Source organism: Entelurus aequoreus, linkage group LG23, assembly GCF_033978785.1.
Source record: "Entelurus aequoreus isolate RoL-2023_Sb linkage group LG23, RoL_Eaeq_v1.1, whole genome shotgun sequence".
NCBI classification, from domain to species: domain Eukaryota; kingdom Metazoa; phylum Chordata; class Actinopteri; order Syngnathiformes; family Syngnathidae; genus Entelurus; species Entelurus aequoreus.
Window position 1 is genome coordinate 34,413,578 of NC_084753.1, and position 21,351 is coordinate 34,434,928.

A 21,351-nucleotide genomic window follows, 5' to 3' on the forward strand; every position below is an offset into this window, starting at 1 on the left:
CTGCCAAGATACCTGTGGCGTTGGGGGCGTGGCTATGGGCGTGGTCACCAGGACATCATCGAGTAATTTGCATAATTTACTGCAATGATATGATTTTTTCTAAAAAGGCTCAAAAAATTTACACTTACTAATTAATAATAACAGTTTTGTTTTAAACGTCCATCCATCCATCCATTTTACAATATAATTACAACACTTTATGTACATATTTATATACAGATTTGAACAATAAGTTATTCACTGAAATATATTTATTAATTGTGGTTCTTACAAAAAATATATCTTACAAAAATATAAAATCTAAAATGTCTCTTAAAGCTCTGCCCCTTTAATTAGTGCATACTAAATCATTTAACTTTAGCCTTCTACTACAACCATATTATTTACCAGCAACATAAAGTGAAACAGAGGCAGAGGTGTCCTGCCACAGTCAGTAACAAACAGTAGTGGTGGTAGATAGACACAGAGCTTCATCAAACATCTGATCCACTGAACAAAGAGCTCCAAATATCTTGATCCTACACTTCTCTTTTGTAAAGTAAATCTGAACAGCCGATATGGGCATCTACATCAACTATATGATTTGCCCGAGAAGCTGGACAGGACAACAACAAAAAAAAAAAATTTTTTTTTGGCGGCCTTAAGTCTTTCGTGGCGGGCCGCCACAAATAAATTAATGTGTGGGAAGCACTGAAATATACTTGTTAATTAAAACCTCTACCTCGTTTTTAATGAATTCTTAGGCGCGCCTGTCTATCATTGTTTCATTTTGTGCTGGTAAAAATGATCAACATGGAGCATGCAACATTTGTTGGAGAATGTTTGGACATAAAGTACTTCATTGTGGTATGGAATCTTGTTGTGACTAAGGCCGAGTCATGTGTGTGTAAGTTTAGAAGCACATGCTGATCAAGGAAGGGAGGGGGCACAGCTGGTCGGGGGGGTGTGCGTGTATTTTTATACGACCAGCTGCTGGGAGTCTAAACACGGGTCTGCGTATGTGACGGATCAATCAGTCGCACGTGGTGACATGAAGGCAGTGGAATATGTTTCATAGCGCACTCTTCTGTGGTTATGACGTCATAACAGAGGCACTGACAGACTGTTGTGTGATCGCTGATGTCTTCTTAAGTGTGCAAGGAGGCCTGTGGTTTTTGGATTCCGACACGTTGACTCGTAGACTCAAGCTTAAGGCAGAAAGAAAAATGTTTTCTAAAATAGAACCTAATCGTTTGCTCACGTTTTGTTTGTTTGGATGGAAATTCTGTTTTAAGTTTTCAGAGTGACTATATGACTAAATATCTGCCTGACCTTCCACTGCAGCAGATGGCGCTGTAGCATAAGAACAAAACAAGCTCGGGTTGTGTCATTTAAATTTTATACGATAGGATTGATGTAACTCTGTCTTATTATGGAGATTTAACATTTCTGCTTATCGTTACAATTAGAGATGTCCGATAATGGCTTTTTTGCCGATATCCGATATTCCTATATTGTCCAACTCTTAATTACCGATACCGATATCAACCGATACAGATATATACAGTCGTGGAATTAACACATTATTATGCCTAATTTTGTTGTGATGCCCCGCTGGATGCATTAAACAATGTAACAAGGTTTTCCAAAATAAATCAACTCAAGTTATGGAAAAAAATGCCAACATGGCACTGCCATATTTATTATTGAAGTCACAAACTGCATTATTTTTTTTAACATGTTTCAAAACAGCAGCTTGGAATTTGGGACATGCTCTCCCTGAGAGAGCATGTTGAGGTGGGCGGGGTTTCGGGGCCGGGGGGTAGGAGGTAGCGGGGGTTGTATATTGTAGCGTCCCGGAAGAGTTAGTGCTGCAAGGGGTTCTGGGTATTTGTTCTGTTGTGTTTATGTTGTGTTACGGTGCGGAGGTTCTCCCGAAATGTGTTTGTCATTCTTGTTTGGTGTGGTTTCACCATACTTGCCAACCCTCCCGTTTTTACCGGGAGACTCCCGGTATTCAGCGCCTCTCCCGATATCCTCCCGGCAGAAATTTTCTCCTGACAAACTCCCGGTATTCAGCCGGAGCTGGAGGCCACGCCCCCTCCAGCTCAATGCGGACCTGAGTGAGTGGGGACAGTTCTCACGTCCGCTTTCCCACAATATAAACAGCTTGCCTGCCCAATGACGTCATAACTGTAGAATGATCGAGGGCGAGTTCTTGGTTTCTTATGTGGGTTTATTGTTAGGCAGTTTCATTAACGTCCTCCCAGCGTGGTAACAACACACAACAACAGCAGTCCTGTTTAGTCTACCGTAAAGCAGTTCGTCTGCCGTAAACAGCAATGTTGTGACATTCTTAAACAGGATAATACTGCCATCTACTGGGTAGCCTACAGAACACTGAAATTCAAGTATTTTTTTTATTTATATGTATAATAAAATATATATATATATATATATATATATATATATATATATATATATATATATATATATATATATATATATATATATATATATATATATATGAAATACTTGAGTTGGTGAATTCTAGCTTAAATACATTCCCCTCTTAACCACGCCCTGGGGAGAGGAAAGTCTGGGCTTCCCTGCTTAGGCTGCTGCCCCCGCGACTCGACCTGGGATAAGCAGAAGATGGATGGATGGATGGATGGATGGATGGCTCTCATCAGCGTCACGGGTTGATTTGGATGTGAGTGGTTGAAGTAGCACGTCATTCAATATAACGGACAAGTGGTTTATCCAATCACATCCATTTTCTACCGCTTGTTCCTTTCGGGGTTGCGGGGGTTGCTGGAGCCTATCTCAGCTGCATTCGGGCGGAAGGCGGGGTACACCCTGGACAAGTCGCCACCTCCTCACAGGGCCAACACAGACAGACAGACAACATTCACACACTAGGGGCCATTTAGTGTTGCCAATCAGCCTATCCCCAGGTGCATGTTTTTATCCAATCACATACAATTATTTTTTTTTTACAAGGCCCCGCCTTCTGAAATACTGTACATCTCCTATTGAGAACTCCCAGATCCTTGTGTGGAGCTCAGCGAACTACAAAGATCTGGCGAGAGTCAGGTTAGCACAAACGTGCAGCAACGTCCAAATGCCCCAAAACCAAAATCCTACAAACCACATGAAACCGGGACTTTTTCCCTGCTCTCATGTGGTCTCGGACCAGGGACGTCATTGTGGTTTGTGCGGCCCTTCCAGGCACCTGTGATTAAGGGCTATGTATAAAAACTTTGATTAATCGAAACGTTTGGCGCTTAAACATAAATCCATGAAATCAAAGCATATCCCTGTGTTAGGATGAGCCAGTCAAAGTCCAGATCTAAATCCAATAGAGCAGGGGTGTCCAAACTTTTTCCACTGAGGGCCACACACTGAAAAATCAAAGCAAGGGGGCCATTTTGATATTTTTTATTTTAAAAACCTATACAATATATGTATAAAAAATATACATTTAGGCCTCCACTCAGATCCCGGGGACCCCAAAAGGTTTTGGTCAAAAAAATATTACAAATGTGTCATTATTTAGTATTATTATTATTATTATTATTCAAGGTTTAAATCTCTAGATCAACATTAGGTCTATCTGTCAATGTAACTCTTTTAAAGATTTAAAGGCCTACTGAAAGCCACTACTACCGACCACGCAGTCTGATAGTTTATATATCAATGATGAAATCTTAACATTGCAACACATGCCAATATGGCCGGGTTAACTTATAAAGTGACATTTAAAATTTCCCGGGAAATATCCGGCTGAAACGTTGCGGTATGATGACGTATGCGTGTGACGAAGTCAGAGTAACGGAAGTTATGGTACCCCGTAGAATCCTATACAAAAAGCTCTGTTTTCATTTCATAATTCCACAGTATTCTGGACATCTTTTGCAATTTTTTTAATGAACGATGAAGGCTGCAAAGAAGACAGTTGTAGGTGGGATCAGTGTATTAGCAGCAGACTACAGCAACACAACCAGGAGGACTTTGTTGGAGCGCTAGCCGCGCTAGCCGGCGACCTCACCTTGACTTCCTACGTCTCCGGGCCGCCAAACGCATCGGGTGAAGTCCTTCGTCCTTCTGCCGATCACTGGAACGCAGGTGAGCACGGGTGTTGATGAGCAAATGAGGGCTGGCTGGCGTAGGTGGAGAGCTAATGTTTTTAGCATAGCTCTGTGCGGTCCGGTTGCTAAGTTAGCTTCAATGGCGTCGTTAGCACAGCATTGTTAACCTTCGCCAGCCTGGAAAGCATTAACCGTGTATTTACATGTCCACGGTTTAATAGTATTGATGATTTTCTATCTATCCTTCCAGTCAGGGGTTTATTGGTTTTGTTTCTATATGCAGTTAAAGCAAGATGCTATCACGTTAGCTCGTAGCTAAAGCATTTCGCCGATGTATTGTCGTGGAGATAAAAGACACTGAATGTCCATTTCGCGTTCTCGACTCTCATTTTCAAGAGGATATAGTATCCGAGGTGGTTTAAAATACAAATCTGTGATCTACAATAGAAAAAGGAGAGTGTGGAATCCAATGAGCCAGCTTGTACCTAAGTTACGGTCAGAGCAAAAAAAGATACGTCCATCACTGCCTCTCAAGTCATTCACTGTAACGTTCCTCATCTACGAATCTTTCATTCTCGCTCAAATTAATGGGGTAATCATCACTTTCTCGGTCCGAATCTCTCTCGCTCCATTGTAAACAATGGGGAATTGTGAGGAATACTAGCTCCTGTGACGTCACGCTACTTCCGGTACAGGCAACGCTTTTTTTTATCAGCGAGCAAAAGTTGCAAACTTTATCGTCGATTTTCTCTACTAAATCCTTTCAGCAAAAATATGGCAATATCGTGAAATTATCAAGTATGACACATAGAATAGATCTGCTATTCCCGTTTAAATAAAAAAAAATCATTTCAGTAGGCCTTTAAGTTGTACGCCATTTTTGTCAAGGAAAACCGTGTTTTTTATGGAAAAGAAACACAAAATATGCAATATTTTCCCCCAATAAAATTTTTAAAGGGGAATATTTGAGATTATATAATAATTGGAGTTTTAAAAAGGTCAATAACTCATAACAACATTGATTTTAATTCATTACTTTTTTGAGCAATAACACTTAAAAAAAAAAAAGTCCCACTAAAATGATTGGGGTACTGCTCAGTAAAGTTAAAAAAAATAAATCCAACATTTTTTTCAACTTTTACCACAATAGTCTCAAGATCAACTTCAGATCTATCCGTCAATTATAAGTTTTATTGTTGTTTATGTTTTTTGTTTGTTCGTTTTAGGCCCTTCTTTAAAAAACTTTGTTTTTTAAATGGCAACCAAAAAATATGCAACATTTCCCCCCCAAAATATCTCAAAGTGGAATATTTAATGTGAAGTAAATGGAGCCTTGAATAGGTCAATAATTCATAATGACATTGATTTTGATTCATTATTATTTTTTAAAGAAAGAAACAGCCTGCATGGCAGCTTTGTGTTATTAGAGTAAATAATGCAACATTTTCTTGTTACATTTCACCTGTTTGCTCTTTTATACCACTTTTTATGGTTTGTTTGTTTTTTTCATCGTATTTTTAGAATGTGCCGTGGGGCCGTTAAAAAAATTACCTGCGGGCGGCAAATGGCCCCCGGGCCGCACTTTGGACACCCTTGCAATAGAGAATCTGTGGCAAAATCTGACAGAAACAAACCCAAGAACACTTGCAGCTGAAAGATTGAATCAGGGGACCAAGTAGCAGTTTTCAGTTCATCTGGAATTAAATGTATCATTTTGCTTCCACCTCACAATTGTGTGCCGCTTTGTGTTGGTCTTTTTACGTCAAATCCCAGCAAAATGTATTCATGTTTATGGTCGCGACGTGAATATAAATCCGTTTTAACGCCACTGTGTGTTTCCATTGTAGTGTTTGTGTTTTTTGGACTTTGCTGCACGTAGAATGTGAGCGGGAGCATTGCCACATGGAGCACAAGGAGATGTTTTGCGTCACACAACATTCTTGCATTTGCATCTAAATTCCCAGCTGGAATGGTCTTCCCAGAATAGCAGCGTGTTTTGTGTCGCCTGTTGAATCCCAAAGAGCAGGGGGTCGAACATGCCCCCCCCCCCCCCCCCCCCAGCTCTCCCCCCGGCCAGAGATCAGAGGCCTTCTGTGCACGCGTCATTGTGTTTGGCGGCAAAGGAAGTCAAAAGACGTGTGGCCTCGTGCCTTTGTCATGCAGCACGGCCTTTCACCAGCGGCCGTGGAGGAGAGGGGTGTACTACAAGCCTGCTGGGGGTGTCCTGGCTCCCACACAATGAAACATCTGTGGTGGGAGGGGCCGCCGCCTACCTGTCACACACCCGCCGCAATTAATCAGACGGTCTCCCCAAATGCTAATTCGTGCTAATCTTGAAATTGTGTGGGAGTTTTTAGTAGAGATGTCCGATAATGGCTTTTTTGCCGATATTCCGATATTGTCCAACTCTTAATTACTGATTCCGATATCTACCGATATATACAGTCGTGGAATTAACACATTATTATGCCTAATTTTGTTGTGACGCTCCGCTGGATGCATTAAACAATGTAACAAGGTTTTTCCAAAATAAATCAACTCAAGTTATGGAAAAAAAGTGCCAACATGGCACTGCCATATTTATTATTTAAGTCACAAAGTGCGTTATTTTTTTTAACATGCCTCAAAACAGCAGCTTGGAATTTGGGACATGCTCTCCCTGAGAGACCATGAGGAGGTTGAGGTGGGGGGGTGTATATTGTAGCGTCCCGGAAGAGCTAGTGCTGCAAGGGGTTCTGGGTATTTGTTCTGTTGTGTTTTATGTTGTGTTACGGTGCGGATGTTCTCCCGAAACGTGTTTGTCATTCTTGTTTGGTGTGGGTTCACAGTGTGGCGCATATTTGTAACAGTGTTAAAGTTGTTTATACAGACACCCTCAGTGTGACCTGTATGGCTGTTGACCAAGTATGCCTTGCATTCAACTGTGTGTGTGAAAAGCCGTAGATATTATGTGATTGGGCCGGCACGCAAATGGCAGTGCCTTTAAGGCACGCCCCCAATATTGTTGTCAGGGTGGAAATCGGGAGAATGGTTTCCCGGGAGATTTTCGGGCGGGGCACTGAAATTCGGGAGTCTCCCGGGAAAATCCGGAGGGTTGGCAAGTATGACTGGGAGACGCAACTGCTCTGTACTTCTCCCTAAGTCCGTGTACCACTCCGTACAGCGGCGTTTTAAAAAGTCATACATTTTACTTTTTGAAACCTTATACCGATAATTTCCGATATTACATTTTATAGCATTTATCGGCCGATAATATCGGACTGCCGATATTATTGGACATCTCTAGTTTTTAGGGTGCTTTGAAACCCAACCACACTCTAGTGTGGTCTCAGTATGCTACTCAACTCTGTTCAGATTCTGTAGCAGTGTTTCCCACACATTCATTTATTTGTGACGGCCTGCCACGAAATAATTACATCCGCCACAAATTAAAAAAATAAATAAAATTTGTATTTTTTATTTATTTATTTATTTTCTTGTCCTGTCCAGCTTTTTAGGCAAATCATATAGTTGATGTAGATGCCCATATAGGCTGTTCAGATTTACTTTACAAAAGAGAAGTGTAGGATACTTCTCTTGTTGCCTTATTTGTATTTGACCACTACTGTTTTCTGTTTATTTGTTACTGACTGTGGCAGGACACCTCTGCCTCTGTTTCACTTTATGTTGCTGGTAAATAATATGGTTGTAGTAGTAGGCTAAAGTTAAATTATTTAGTATGCACTAATTAAAGGGGGAAAGCTTTAAGAGACATTTTAGCTTTTATATTTTATAAGATATATTTTTTGTAAGAACCACGATTAATAAGTATATTTCAGTGAATAACTTATTGTTCAAATCTGTATATAAATATGTACCGGTACACAAAGTGTTGTAATTATATTGTAAAATGGATGGATGGATGGACGTTTAAAACAAAACTGTTATTATTAATTAGTAAGTATACATTTTTTGAGCCTTTTGAGAGAAAATCATATCATTGTAGTAAATTATGCAAATTACTCGATGATGTCATGGTGACCACACCCATAGCCACGCCCCCACCGCCACAGGTATGTTGGCAGTTTATGGGAAACACTGTGTAGTCTTCCCACCAATAAGAGGAAAGATACGGGAAGTCCATATAAGGACCCAAGCTAATTGCAGAACTTATGAAAGTGAAACCTTGGAGTTATGGTCCACTGACTGTCTGTTGTTGCTCTCCTCCGTAGGTCAACGTGTACACTTTGGGGAAAACCTTCCTGGCCCTGTCCAGAGACCTGTGCATCAAAGCTCCAGCTATAGGTACTTTGCTACCCCTTCCCATTTTCTTGTGACACGATACTGACCGAGTCCCAAACACACGTGACGGCAGTTAAAACTCTGTTTGGGGTTCTCAAAATCTCCGGACATCGTCCATTCATCCCAGAGAATTTTATAGATCTCATACTTGGTGTGAAACACTGTAAGCAACTTTTCGGCCCAATTTTGTACACATTTTACTAAGATTATCATGTTTGATGTTGTAAAAAGTATTCATTTAACAATACCTTTTATTATTGTTTGTATAACTACACTGATTTCTAGTATTTTGACACTTAAATGTAGCTTTAAGGGGACATGCACTTTTTTGGGGATTTTGCCAATCGTTCACAATCATTATGAGAGACAAGAAGACAAAAGAGTTTGTTTTTTTTGCATTCTAACATGTAAAAATTGTCTCGTTCTTGGTAGCCAGCAATGCAGCTAATGGAAGTAATCAATTTTACCTCTAAATCACTTTAAAAATGCATTCAAAAACCATCAACAATACATTGACGTTATGTAACCTGTATAATAACCAAGCTGTAGCGACATTGTTATTGTAAGAGCGAACACTGAGAAACTCTTTTTCTAGCGTAGTAACACATCGGCATGCTACGGTATTAGCCGTAAACGCTAACTACGGGAAGACATAAGCTCGCTTCTACGTCAGCACAAAACGTGTTTGGGTTTGTAATGCACAACACTGTGATAGAACACCAATCTGTACTGACTGAAAAACGTGAACAATCACATTACAGTATCTGCATAATATTAGCCCACATTTCATGTTTTGTTAGTAAAAGCTGAGCTAGCCAGACAGCGTATGTACTGTATTTGTAATAATATGCATGACGTGTTACGTGTATCATGATCAGTATAAAGCGTGACTCACTCGGTGGACAGTTAAGCGTTTGGTCCGGCTGGCCGGAGACATTTTTTTCCTGCTTAGCACTCCATTTATGTAGAAATAGCTTGGCTCCAAGTTGCATATTTATAGCGTCAAAACAGCTTTCATCCCCCTCTCCCGCCTTCCGTCTGCTTCAACATCTCACTCTTCCTAAGCAGCAGTTCATCCTCAGTATATTCAGATTCAAAAAGATAAGGTTGTGAATCCTCATTGGTCCAAAAATAGTCGTCTTCGTTATCTGTTACCAAGTCTGCCATGATTAGAAAACACACTCGTGTTCGATTCTGGAAGTAGAAACACAAATTGCCAGAAGTCAGATGGGCGCTGCTATGGAAACAGAAATCAATGCGCTGAATAAATCAGTCCCGGGAATGATTAAAGTGATCAAAATATGGTAAATATTGAACATATTACCTATTGTTATGAAGGTGTCTGTTACTACATGATACATATATACTTGCAATGTGTATATTGTACATATTACATATTGTTATGAAGGTGTCTGTTACTACATTATATATATACTTGCAATGTATATATTGCACATATTACATATTGTTATGAAGGTGTCTGTTACTACATGATACATATACTTGCATTGTGTATATTGTACATATTACATATTGTTATGAAGGTGTCTGTTACTACATTATACATATATACTTGCAATGTGTATATTGTACATATAACATATTGTTATGAAGGTGTCTGTTACTACATTATACATATATACTTGCAATGTGTATATTGCACGTATTGCATATTGTTATGAAGGTGTCTGTTACTACATGATACATATACTTGCATTGTGTATATTGTACATATTACATATTGTTATGAAGGTGTCTGTTACTACATTATATATATACTTGCAGTGTGTATATTGTACATATTACATATTGTTATGAAGGTGTCTGTTACTACATTATATATATATACTTGCAATGTGTATATTGTACATATTGTTATGAAGGTGTCTGTTACTATATTATACATATACTTGCTGTGTGTATATTGTACATATTACATATTGTTATGAAGGTGTCTGTTACTACATTATACATATATACTTGCAATGTGTATATTGTACATATTACATATTGTTATGAAGGTGTCTGTTACTACATTATACATATACTTGCAGTGTGTATATTGTACATATTACATATTGTTATGAAGGTGTCTCTTACTACATTATACATATACTTGCAGTATGTGTATTGTACATATTACATATTGTTATGAAGGTGTCTGTTACTACATTATATATATACTTGCAGTGTGTATATTGTACATATTACATATTGTTATGAAGGTGTCTGTTACTACATTATACATATACTTGCAGTATGTATATTGTACATATTACATATTGTTATGAAGGTGTCTGTTACTACATTATATATATACTTGCAGTGTGTATACTAAACATTTTGTTACGAATATGTTTGTTACTACATTATATATATACTTGCAATGTGTATATAAAACGTTGATTGAGGGTTTTGAAGGTTTTTTTAGAGGCTTTGAAGGCTATAATGGTGACTTCCATTACCCGCATCTTTCAAGCGTTTTTTATCTTTAAAATCGTAATAAAAAAAAAAAGATGTGTGTTCTTGTCTTTCGTAATGATTGTGAACAATAGGCACCATTCCAAAAAAGGTGCAGTTCCCCTTAAAATGTGATCGAAGTATTAGGAATGGCTCTTGGTATGAGACAGTATAGTTGTACAAGCATCTTAACATTGGTAAATGAATACAAACAACTGATTGGAAGCCATTAGATTATGCACGTGTACCTAATGGTGTGTATGTAACATTGTTTGTACATTTAGAGTATTAGTAAATATTTGCACCAACTCATCCAGTATGGATACTAGCTATGAGGTGCAGTTCACTCTGAGCTAGCCAGAGGGTGCTGCTGCCCCTTAAATGTCCAATCTTCCCTCATCCAGAAACCAGAACCAATGCAACTGTACAGTTTGGACCTTTTATGTCATCAAGTGTCAGCATCAAGCTGTTACAGCATTTGAAAATAAACGACAACAAACAAACAGAGGGCGGGCCCTCAAGTGCAAAACAACAAGAATTCTACTTATTTTTGCTTTTGGGAACCAGAACACAAAGTTAAAGCCGCTCGGAAGAGGAGTGGCGTCGTTGGGCTGGATCACATGACTGCTGTGTTTTCCATGGCAACCGCAGATGCAAAGAAGTGTTTAAATTATAAGAATAATGTTAAATTAAATAAGCGGAGCGCACCATTCCTTATGGAAGAGTCTGAGAACTAGCAGCTTGTCAGTGTTTGTGATGCTACATGACTGGAAGGCCGTGAGGAGAACCCGTCCTCAGGCATAGAAGACCAGCTCAGGGATCTGCCCTCCCTGCACTCCGGTGCCGTTAGTGCTGTCCGAGGAGCACTGGAACTGAAAGGTCACTCTCCCGCACTGCACCTCCGTCATTCCTTCCTGGCCAAAGTAGCTCAGCTCGTTGCCGTCCAGCACGGCGCTGACCGTGTAGAAGGCGTCCTGCTCCACCTGCACTGGGTGCTCAAACCACACCGGGAAGGTGCTGCTCGATCCGTCCGACACAAACTTTGTCAGGTTCTGGGCCAGGATGAGGCCCTGCCTCTTGAGTTCGATTCGGGCGCTGTACTCGGCCTTGCCGCCGCTCGAGCCGTACAGTCCCAACCCGGCGATAAAGATTCGTTTGTCCACAGCGAACTGGATGCTGTCGCAGCGGCCGCGGTACCGCCACTGGTTGCTCCGGTAGGCTGAAGACTGAAAGCGGTGGCACCTCTGTGCCGCCAGACCCTCCCTGGCGGTCAGGGGGAAGTCCACTTTGGGCTTGTTGGCGGCCGTGTACCACAGGAACATGTTGTGCGTCTCCTCCAGAGTGAGGATGTCAGACTGGGCCGCCCCGTCTGCAAACTCCTCCAGGCTCATGGTGGGTATGCGTACCATGAACAACGCCTTCCCCAACGCCTGCCGCTTATTGCGGGTGGTGGGCCCCAGCCCCTGTCTCTGGCACTCGGCAGCGGCCCAGCTCATGACTGCCTCAAACACCACGGCCTCCTTGGTGTTGAGCGTCTCCCGCCGCAGGATGATCTCCAGCGTCTGCAGGTCGATCTCGCAGAAGCCCTCGGATCGCAGCGCCAGCTCAGCCTGGGCGTCGATCACCTCCCAGCAGCGCTGCGTCAAGTCGGGCTCCTCGAACAGGCGGCTCTGCGAGAGCAGGACGCATGCGTTCTTGGCCTCCAGGCTCGTCTCCAGGAAGTTGACGCAGGCTCTGGCCAGTGCCGGGACGATGTACTTCTTGGCGGCGTACAGGGTGGCCAGCACCGTGTCCGCCTCCAGCTCCATCTCGTCGCTGTACATGTACCTGGGACAAGGAAGAACGATTTTTAACATCCACAACTACCTAAGAGTAGAAGGAAGTTACTGCTTTTTAGACCAAATCAAGACCAACTTATGACAGTTTTTATGAGGGTCTGGATCAGGTTGGAGTTTGGGGAAATTCTATTTACTTCTGCTTGAATCACAATAGCCTGAATGCAACGGTCCAACCCAAGATCAAAATATTGTGAACTCTGAAGTACCCTGCTCACAAACACTGGCGGAGTCCCAACTTGGGGGCTTTTTGAGGATCCAACCAACACAGTATGGCAGGGGGAATTTTGGAGGGGGATTCCTGGTTGGCGTTACATCACAATAGTATGTGGCTGCATGTTAGTAATATTTGAGTTGTGCATATGAACAGACATTATCAGAGAATATTGGTGGGTTAAGTCCAGTGGGACACCGTTGCCTTGGCAGAGGTCCGCACCATTAAGGACCATTCAGTTTGTTATCGTTCAAATGATCCCTGAAGGTTCATTTGCTGTTTAGTCTTTTGTAGTGTTGATCAGGTTATTTCTTCCAAGTAGGGTTGTTTACGATTAAACCGGATTTCCGGTTCGAGACGTGGCTTGTTCGGCTATGCAGATACAGCCCCCTTAATCGATAAGATTCAGCTGTGAATCCTTAAGGTCAATCGAGTGTAAACACATAAACTGGTTATCGCGCCAAACTTGAAATCAGTTGAGGGTTTTTGTCACGCATTTGTTACGTTACTGAAGACGAGAATAGGCACGGACTGGGTGTCGCGCGAGACTAGCAATTAGTAGTCTATAAAACAATGCGAGTCACGGCTGCCCACCAAGTAATTTCCACGCAAGATGCGTAACATAAACACTGCGGACCGTCTCCGTGCTGTGCCGTCCGTCAATATTGTAACATTCAAGTAATGGCGGCTCAGACAGATTCCCAGTTTCTTTCTTTTTTTCACAAAATGCAACATTCTTGTACAACAGGCTCAAACTCCGTGTATCGCTCCCTTCTCCGGCAACTTTCCTATCCCCTTTCAAGTCCACAACACCACGTCACTTCCCATCCTTGTCCCCCAGTTAAGCCATTGGCTTGAAACCGTCGGCGTCTGTGACGACACTGACTTAACTAAAATAAATATATTTGACATGTGACATGTTTGCATTTTTACTTTAACATCTTTGGGAAAATATGTTGTTTTTTACGTGTTTGAAAATTTTATAGAAGGCATTAACTGATCAGTTGTCTTAGAACAGTGGTTCTTAACCTTGTTGAAGGTACTGAACCCCACCAGTTTCATATGCGCATTCACTGAACCCTTCTTTAGTGAAAAATAAAATGGTTTTTTTCTTAATTTAATCTTAATTTATAAATATTAATCATGAAATAATGTTATTATACTAAAGAAATACTAATAAAGATATATTTTACAAACAAAAAGTTACAGGAATGTACACATGATCCCATGTTTACATCTCATTGTGCAACATGTGAATGTTTTAGTGGGAACTAAATGCGATATCGGAAAGGGGTACAAGTTATTTCCAAAGCAGGACCCCCACCCAGACCTACAATACTAGTACACAGCTCATGAAAAACAATATGTTCTATTAGAAAAAAATCCTATGGAAATGACTGCTGTCATTTGATTATAATAATAAAACATTTAACTTTTTATTTAGTCATATTTGGGACAGGTGTGCTGCTGGTGTGGCCACAGCGTGTACATCTAAGTTAAAGTATCAATGATTGTCACACACACACTAGGTGTGGTGAAATTTGTCCTCTGCATTTGACCCATCCCCTTATTCACCCCCTGGGAGGTGAGGGGAGCAGTGGGCAGCAGCGGTGCAGCGCACAGGAATCATTTTTGGTGATTTAACCCCCAATTCCAACCCTTGATGCTGAGTGCCAAGCAGGGAGGTAATGGGTCCCATTTTTATAGTCTTTGGTATGACTCGGCCGGGGTTTGAAATCACAACCTACCGATCTCAGGGCGGACACTCTAACCACTGGGCCACTGAGTAGGTCCACGCATATGGGAAATTAGAGGGAACACTGTTTGGGGGTATCCATAATACGCCGATAGGGAGAAGTTTTTATTCACACGATGAGTCGGGTGTGTCCTGTCCTCCGCGGCAGAGGCTGCGCCGAACCCCAGAGGCCGACTCACCGAACCCCTAGGGTTCGATCGAACCCAGGTTAAGAACCACTGTCTTAGAAGGTGTTTGGCCTCTCATCAGAGTAGTTTTTATCAGTTCATGCTCATAGATTTAGCTTGGACGGATCTATTCTGAGTGCTTGTTGCCATGGTCCTAAGTATTCGTCCTCTGACATGCATAGGCACAGCAAGGAATGCTTTTGTGCTGTAAAAAAAAGAATGTGTCCATCAACAAATAATAACCATAGAATTTAACCCTTCATACACCGTATCGAACTTTATTGAATCGTTCATACACGAAATTGAATCCCATCGAAGCACATTATATTGTTTTTCACCGGCAGCAGGTATTGAACCCACGACCCTCCTCCATCAATGCCCACCCCCACTCAAAATAAAACCTCGGAGGCTTAGTATGGTATTTTTAACCTCTGCTCTGCATGTTTCCCCACGAAGATAATTGCCCGGTTTTTAGGGAGGCTGTTCTATAGCGAGCTGCTAGTAGCTGAACAAAGAGTCGGAGAGAAAAGCAGCAATTACAGCGCGCTCGCTGCTCCCAGCGTTCCTGGCGCTGCGACGAGTAATAAGGAGCTTTGAAGTGACACTGACGGCCCGGTGCCTCACTCACTTGAGCAGAATTAGAAAAGCAGCGGGCTCCACATCTGGGATGTGGATTGCAGACTCCTCCTCCGCCAGATCGCCGTAAAACATGGCGCAGAAGACGGAGCTTCCCACGGCCAGCACGTACTGTGACAAGGGGAGGGTGAGAGGGCAGTGACGCATCAGTACACGATCTTTGTGCATCTCATTAAGCCGCTGCCGCTTTACCTTGTGTGCTGGAACCCTCTGTGACCCTCCTGGGGGCCCCACGATGAAGTGGACATCCGCCATCAGCTCGTTGTTAAACATCAAGGCGTTCCTAAAAAAACCCAAAGGAGGAGATAAAGCTCAGTGTTGGGGTACAACTCATCCACCCACACTGCTTCTTTATTTATTTATTTATCGGAGACAATGTTGTGATGCTGAAACGGAGTTTAGAGTTCTGGTTGGAGATGATATTTACTTTACAACAGCATAAAAACATCCAAACGCCTTCTACTGGCAATCTTACGTGGTTTTGGCCTAACGTCAACAAAGCAACAATTGCATTCTTTACAAAAGGTAACATTGACTTATATTGGGTTTGTATCAATCACACGGAGGAATTGATTGTTTCTTCTACATTGTTTAACTTTAAGCACGATATTCAATGTTACATCTTTGACCATGTCAATCAAAGGGAAGCATTAATATCTTTGTAAAGGCTGATTTTCAGTACTGGGCCTCATCACACGGTGTACCTAATGAAGTGTCCAGTAAGTCAGAGGTGTCAAACTCATTTTAGATGGGGGGCCTCATGGAGGAAAATCTACTCCCAAGTCGGCCGGACTGGTAAAATCCCGGCACGATAACTTAAAAATAAAGACAACTTCAGATTGTTTTGTTTGTTTAAAAATAGACCAAGCACATTCTAAAATTGTACAAATCATAATGTTTTTTTATTTATTTTTTTACAATTATCTGTTGCGGTTAATAGTATTCTATCTTTATTTGTCGTTATTTATATTTTCTGAATACATTGTGATAATGTTCATGAGTCAACTCATTAGTGTTAATTTCCAATCTATCAAGATAAAAAAAATATATCTAAAGCAAATTACAGTATGTTATTTATGTAGTTTGATAATTTTCCTTGACTGATGTACTAACTAACATGTGGTTTATTTTGTACATATATGTAGCATCATCTACAAAGATACAAAGAATTGCTATTGCGACATCCAGTGGCCACATTTAGAACAGCTGTTTCTTTCATTCAAAAATTCCAGGTTAATTTTTATACTTAGCAATCTCATTCCGCGGGCCGGATAAAACCGGTTTACGGGCCTGATCTGGTCCTTGGGTTGGATTAAACCTGTTTGCGGGCCCGATCTGGTCCTCGGGCCGTATGTTTGACACCCCTGCGGTAAGTAGTTGCGAGCAGCTTTCTATGTTGTGATGCTGACAATGAGTTTAGACTTTGAAAAAAATCCGTTGTAGATCATCAAAATAGTAGGGGTGTAACTGTACGTGTATTTGTATTGAACTGTTTCGGTACGGGGGTTTCAGTTCGGTACGGGGGTGTACCGAACAAGTTTCTAAGCTAAAGTCTTAACATGCTGCTTTGCTTCTTCTGCCTCTGTCTCAGCACCCAGCATTGTCCCACCCACACAACCATCTGATTGGTTACACACAAAGCGGTAACAGCCAATCAGCAGTGCGTATTCAGAGCGCATGTAGTCAATGCTCCAGCGTCGAGCAGATAGGTGTTTAGCAGGTGAGCATAAGGCAGCGTACTCTCCCCAAATGATAATAACCACCTCCCAGTCAACTACTAGTAACATCACTATGAGCCCGTTGACCTTCTAGAAACAAACTGCAGCTCAGCTCGCTCGCAGTCCTGGCTTGAGGTGAAGGCTAATTAGCTTTTAGCGTAACGTTAGCTCATTTTGGGGTGTGTGTGTGTGTGTGTGTTAGGGACTGTCTGTCTGTTATTTCACTTGAACTCCATGGTGTTCAGGGATGAATAGTCTCTCCTATTGCTATTGTACTATTTTTTTCAGCTATAGTTACATTAATCATTAGTAATGGAGCAGCCTAGTTTTGAATGGCAGGGTCCCTGCCCATACATGTTGATAAAAATATAGCATTTACATAATAAAAATCAACTACAGGCTTCCCAAATGCTGTAATAAATTAAGCATGATGAGTTGACTTGAAACTGTTTAATGTTGCACTTTTTATATGAAGAAGAAAAGTTTTGTCATGTTATTTAATCTGAGCAACAACTTGAGGCAGTTTAATGTTGCTTAACATGGGCAGAATTATTATAGTGTTCCCAATGTTAAAAGGATAAAGCCATTGTTTACAAATCTGGTAAATAAATAACCAAAAAAATTTATATTTTGTTGTTTTCTTACTGTACCAAAAATGAACCGCACCGTGACCTCTAAACCGAGGTACGTACCGAACCGAAATTTTTGTGTACCGTTACACCCCTACGAAATAGTAATCCAAACATCAGCACAGTTTTGGCCAAAAGTCAATAATAAATTAACATTTTTGCTATTTACAAAATATGTTAATGTTGACTTTTATCGTGTCCAGAATGCATTACACTGAGGAAGTGACTATTTTTTTAATGTTTTGTTTGACTTTAAGCCTAATCAGCATTTCAAAGTCTTTGTAAAGGTTGATTTTCCAGAACTGGGCCTCATTAGATGGTGTACCTAAGTAAAATAGTGTTATAACAGGGCTGTTATACTGCCATCCGGGGGGAGCTCAAAGTAAAGCCGCTGCTCCTCCACATCGAGAGGAGCCAGTTGAGGTGGTTCGGGCATCTGGTCAGGATGCCACCCGAACGCCTCCCTAGGGAGGTGTTTAGGGCACGTCCGACCGGTAGGAGGCCACGGGGAAGACCCAGGACACGTTGGGAAGACTATGTCTCCCGGCTGGCCTGGGAACGCCTCAGGATGCCCCGGGAAGAGCTGGACGAAGTGGCTGGGGAGAGGGAAGTCTGGGCTTCCCTGCTTAGGCTGCTGCCCCCGCGACCCGACCTCGGATAAGCGGAAGAAGATGGATGGTTATACGCTAATAGGGTAATAATAATAATAATACATATTATTTGGTATAGCGCTTTCCAGGGTACTCAAAGACGCTTCACAGGATAAAAAATAATGTGGTCGTGGGAGTACCTCTCCCTCAGCGTGGGGTGGCTGGACTGCCAGCTTCTGGGTTCCGCGGTGTTGTTGTTGCTGATGTTCTGCTGGCTGCTCGGGCTGGTGGCCGCCGCGCCTCCGCCGTCGTCCCCGCCGGCGCCACCGCCTCCGCCGGCGGCCTGGTCGACCGGCGCCTCCTTGGTCTTCTCGGCGTCCGCCACCGTGGTGCCGCTGGCCAGGTTGCCGTTGCCGGCGGGACAAAGCTCCGCGGCCATCTTCTTGTGCTTCTTGCCGCTCGGGACGTCGTAAGACAGCGGCAGCCTGCCCGGGAGCCCGCCGAGCTTCTTGGACTTTCTCAGGGTGTCTGGCAGCAGGAGGAGGCAGGTCAGGCACCTCATGATCCGGCCATGATGGAGCAGCCTGCAGTCTGCCGTGGGCATCGGCGCAAGCAAGCGGTCTTGTCGGCGCGCTGTCCCGCGGTAGTCGTGTGGAGTGTTTACGGAGGAGGCAGCCTCTTTTTTTATTTTTATCTCCCTTCCTCCGCGCCGCTTCCACACGGCGTCGACGGCCAAGTTTGCGTGTAAAACCCCCGTCAGACTGGGCCCGGTGTTGACGTTGTTGTTGTTGTTAGTCCGAGTCCAACTTGTTTCCGTGTCGTGACCGTCAGCTCGTCTCCTTTCGCACAAATCCGCAGCTGACACTTCCGCTCTCTGTCGCTCCGAAGCGGCCCTAGAGAGCGACGAAGCCGGCCGCTGAGCTCCTTATTGTGGGTGTCAGCTCCTCGCTGGAAGATGTTTGTTATGGAGACTTTCCTAGCTCGGTTTTTTATTTTCTCCTTTTTTTTTTTTTTTTTTTTACTCCTGGATCTGGTCCCCTTTTGCCCCCGCCTCCCTCTCTGCCCTCCACCAATTACCATCACGTATGACGCTGACGTCACCGGCAACAATGCTCCGCCTATAGCTGCTCCGCAGAATGCTTCACAGCACGGACAATTCGTCCCCCTCCGCCTCGCTGGTTAGAGCCGAATAAATCAGAATCAGCTTTATTGGCCAAGTGAGATTATTAACAAAATGCCAATACTGACAAACAATCACACACTTGCATTTTACTCGTTTTAGAAGGTGAAACTAGCAGGGATATTAACTTAAATACTGGAAACACAACTGTAGTTACAGCGTAATAGCTATTCAATGGCATTTTGTGCAGTTCTTTATAAGGTGAGAGTGCAGTCTAGGACAGACCTGAGCAAATTAAGGCCCGGGGGCCACATGCGGCCCGTTAAGCTTTTCAATCTGGCCCGCCGGACATTCCCAAATAATTTTTTTAGACCTTTAAGATGGAAAGTGTAGCTACCATTATGATGTGCAGTGATGTTTTGAAATTACCATAAGTCTTGAACTATACAAAAAATTTCAATGGTTGGAATCTGCACCTTTTGGTAATATTTTAGTGACTAGTGTTGTCCCGATGCCAATATTATTTCGATTAGGGATGTCCGATAATGGCTTTTTGCCGATATTGTCCAACTCTTTAATTACCGATACCGATATCAACCGATACCGATATCAACCGATATATACAGTCGTGGAATTAACACATTATTATGCCTAATTTGGACAACCAGGTATGGTGAAGATAAGGTACTTTTTAAAAAAATGAATCAAATAAGATAAGATAAATAAATTAAAAACATTTTCTTGAATAAAAAAGAAAGTAAAACAATATAAAAACAGTTACATAGAAACTAGTAATTAATGAAAATTTGTAAAATTAACTGTTAAAGGTTAGTACTATTAGTGGACCAGCAGCACGCACAATCATGTGTGCTTACGGACTGTATCCCTTGCAGACTGTATTGATATATATTGATATATAATGTAGGAACCAGAATATTAATAACAGAAAGAAACAACCCTTTTGTGTGAATGAGTGTAAATGGGGGAGGGAGGTTTTTTGGGTTGGTGCACTAATTGTAAGTGTATCTTGTGTTTTTTATGTGGATTTAATAATTAAAACAAAAACAAAAACGATACTGATAATAAAAAAAACGATACCGATAATTTCCGATATTACATTTTAACGCATTTATCGGCCGATAATATCGGCAGACCGATATTATCGGACATCTCTAATTTCGATACTTTTTGGTACTTTTCGATACTTTTCTAAATAAAGGGGACCGTAAAAAATTGCGTTATTGGCTTTGTTTTAACAAAAATTTTTAGGGTGTGGCGGACCGGTACTTTTCAGAGGCGGTATGGTACCGAATATGATTCATTAGTATTGCGGTACTATACTAATACCCGTATACCGTACAACCCTACTAGTTACTATGGTAATCTACGTCACAGCAGGTCAGACGAAACATCAAGCAGTGTAGGTGGGGAGCATTTCCACAGAGTGTTTCCAGAGCAGCCAGTCTGAAATGCGGGTGTGAGGGACAGACACGGAAGGAGATTTTTACAAGAAAGTTCTAAAGCTTAGTGATGTATCAGATTGTAGATGTTTTTTGTTTTTTTACCCTTCGCGTGCATATTTCGCTGTGTTTGATGCATTTTTGTTGCATTTGGCTTGATTGTAAAATATGTCGATTGAGAGGGGGCTTGATGTTCATATGTTGTCAATATTCAGTGTTTTATCCTTCATAGAAAAATTTAAAATTCCATTCCGTTTTTAAGGCGGTCTGTCATAACATTTTTAGCATTCAATCAGACTTTATTGTGAGGTTTTATGTTAGTTTTCCTAAAAATACATATACCGGACCACAGACACATTTTTTCTCTAAATTTGGCCCCCGAGTCAAAATAATTGCCCAGACCTGGTCTAGAAGA

The 21,351-nt window shown here is 41.9% G+C and overlaps 2 protein-coding genes across 5 annotated transcripts in view; one reads left to right on the forward strand and one right to left on the reverse strand.

The window, feature by feature from the left end:
• LOC133640437 (transcription factor IIIB 90 kDa subunit-like) overlaps positions 1-21,351 on the forward strand; it is a 172,808-nt gene that overhangs the window by 13,440 nt on the left and 138,017 nt on the right. For all 4 annotated transcript variants that reach the window (XM_062033850.1, XM_062033847.1, XM_062033848.1 and 1 more), the window contains exon 6: positions 8,282-8,354. In XM_062033850.1, the coding sequence (XP_061889834.1) occupies positions 8,282-8,354 (73 nt within the window). The remainder of the gene's footprint in view (positions 1-8,281; positions 8,355-21,351) is intronic.
• On the reverse strand, positions 11,237-19,374 carry LOC133640414 (BTB/POZ domain-containing protein 6-B-like). Its single transcript, XM_062033807.1, has 4 exons — positions 18,557-19,374; positions 15,612-15,702; positions 15,412-15,530; positions 11,237-12,638 (listed from the first exon to the last, which is right to left on the reverse strand). The coding sequence occupies exons 1-4, from the start codon at positions 18,958-18,960 to the stop codon at positions 11,606-11,608; spliced, it is 1,647 nt and encodes a 548-aa protein (XP_061889791.1). The 5' UTR covers positions 18,961-19,374; the 3' UTR covers positions 11,237-11,605.

What these genes read in the sequence shown, in the direction of transcription:
- LOC133640414 (XM_062033807.1), bottom strand. Translation starts at nt 18,960, where the DNA reads ATGCCCACGGCAGACTGCAGGCTGCTCCATCATGGCCGGATCATGAGG. An exon ending in CACCCCACGCTGAGGGAGAG is followed by an intron (nt 15,703 to 18,556) that starts GTACTCCCACGA and finishes GGGTTTTTTTAG; the next exon opens with GAACGCCTTGATGTTTAACA. An exon ending in AGAGGGTTCCAGCACACAAG is followed by an intron (nt 15,531 to 15,611) that starts GTAAAGCGGCAG and finishes CCCTTGTCACAG; the next exon opens with TACGTGCTGGCCGTGGGAAG.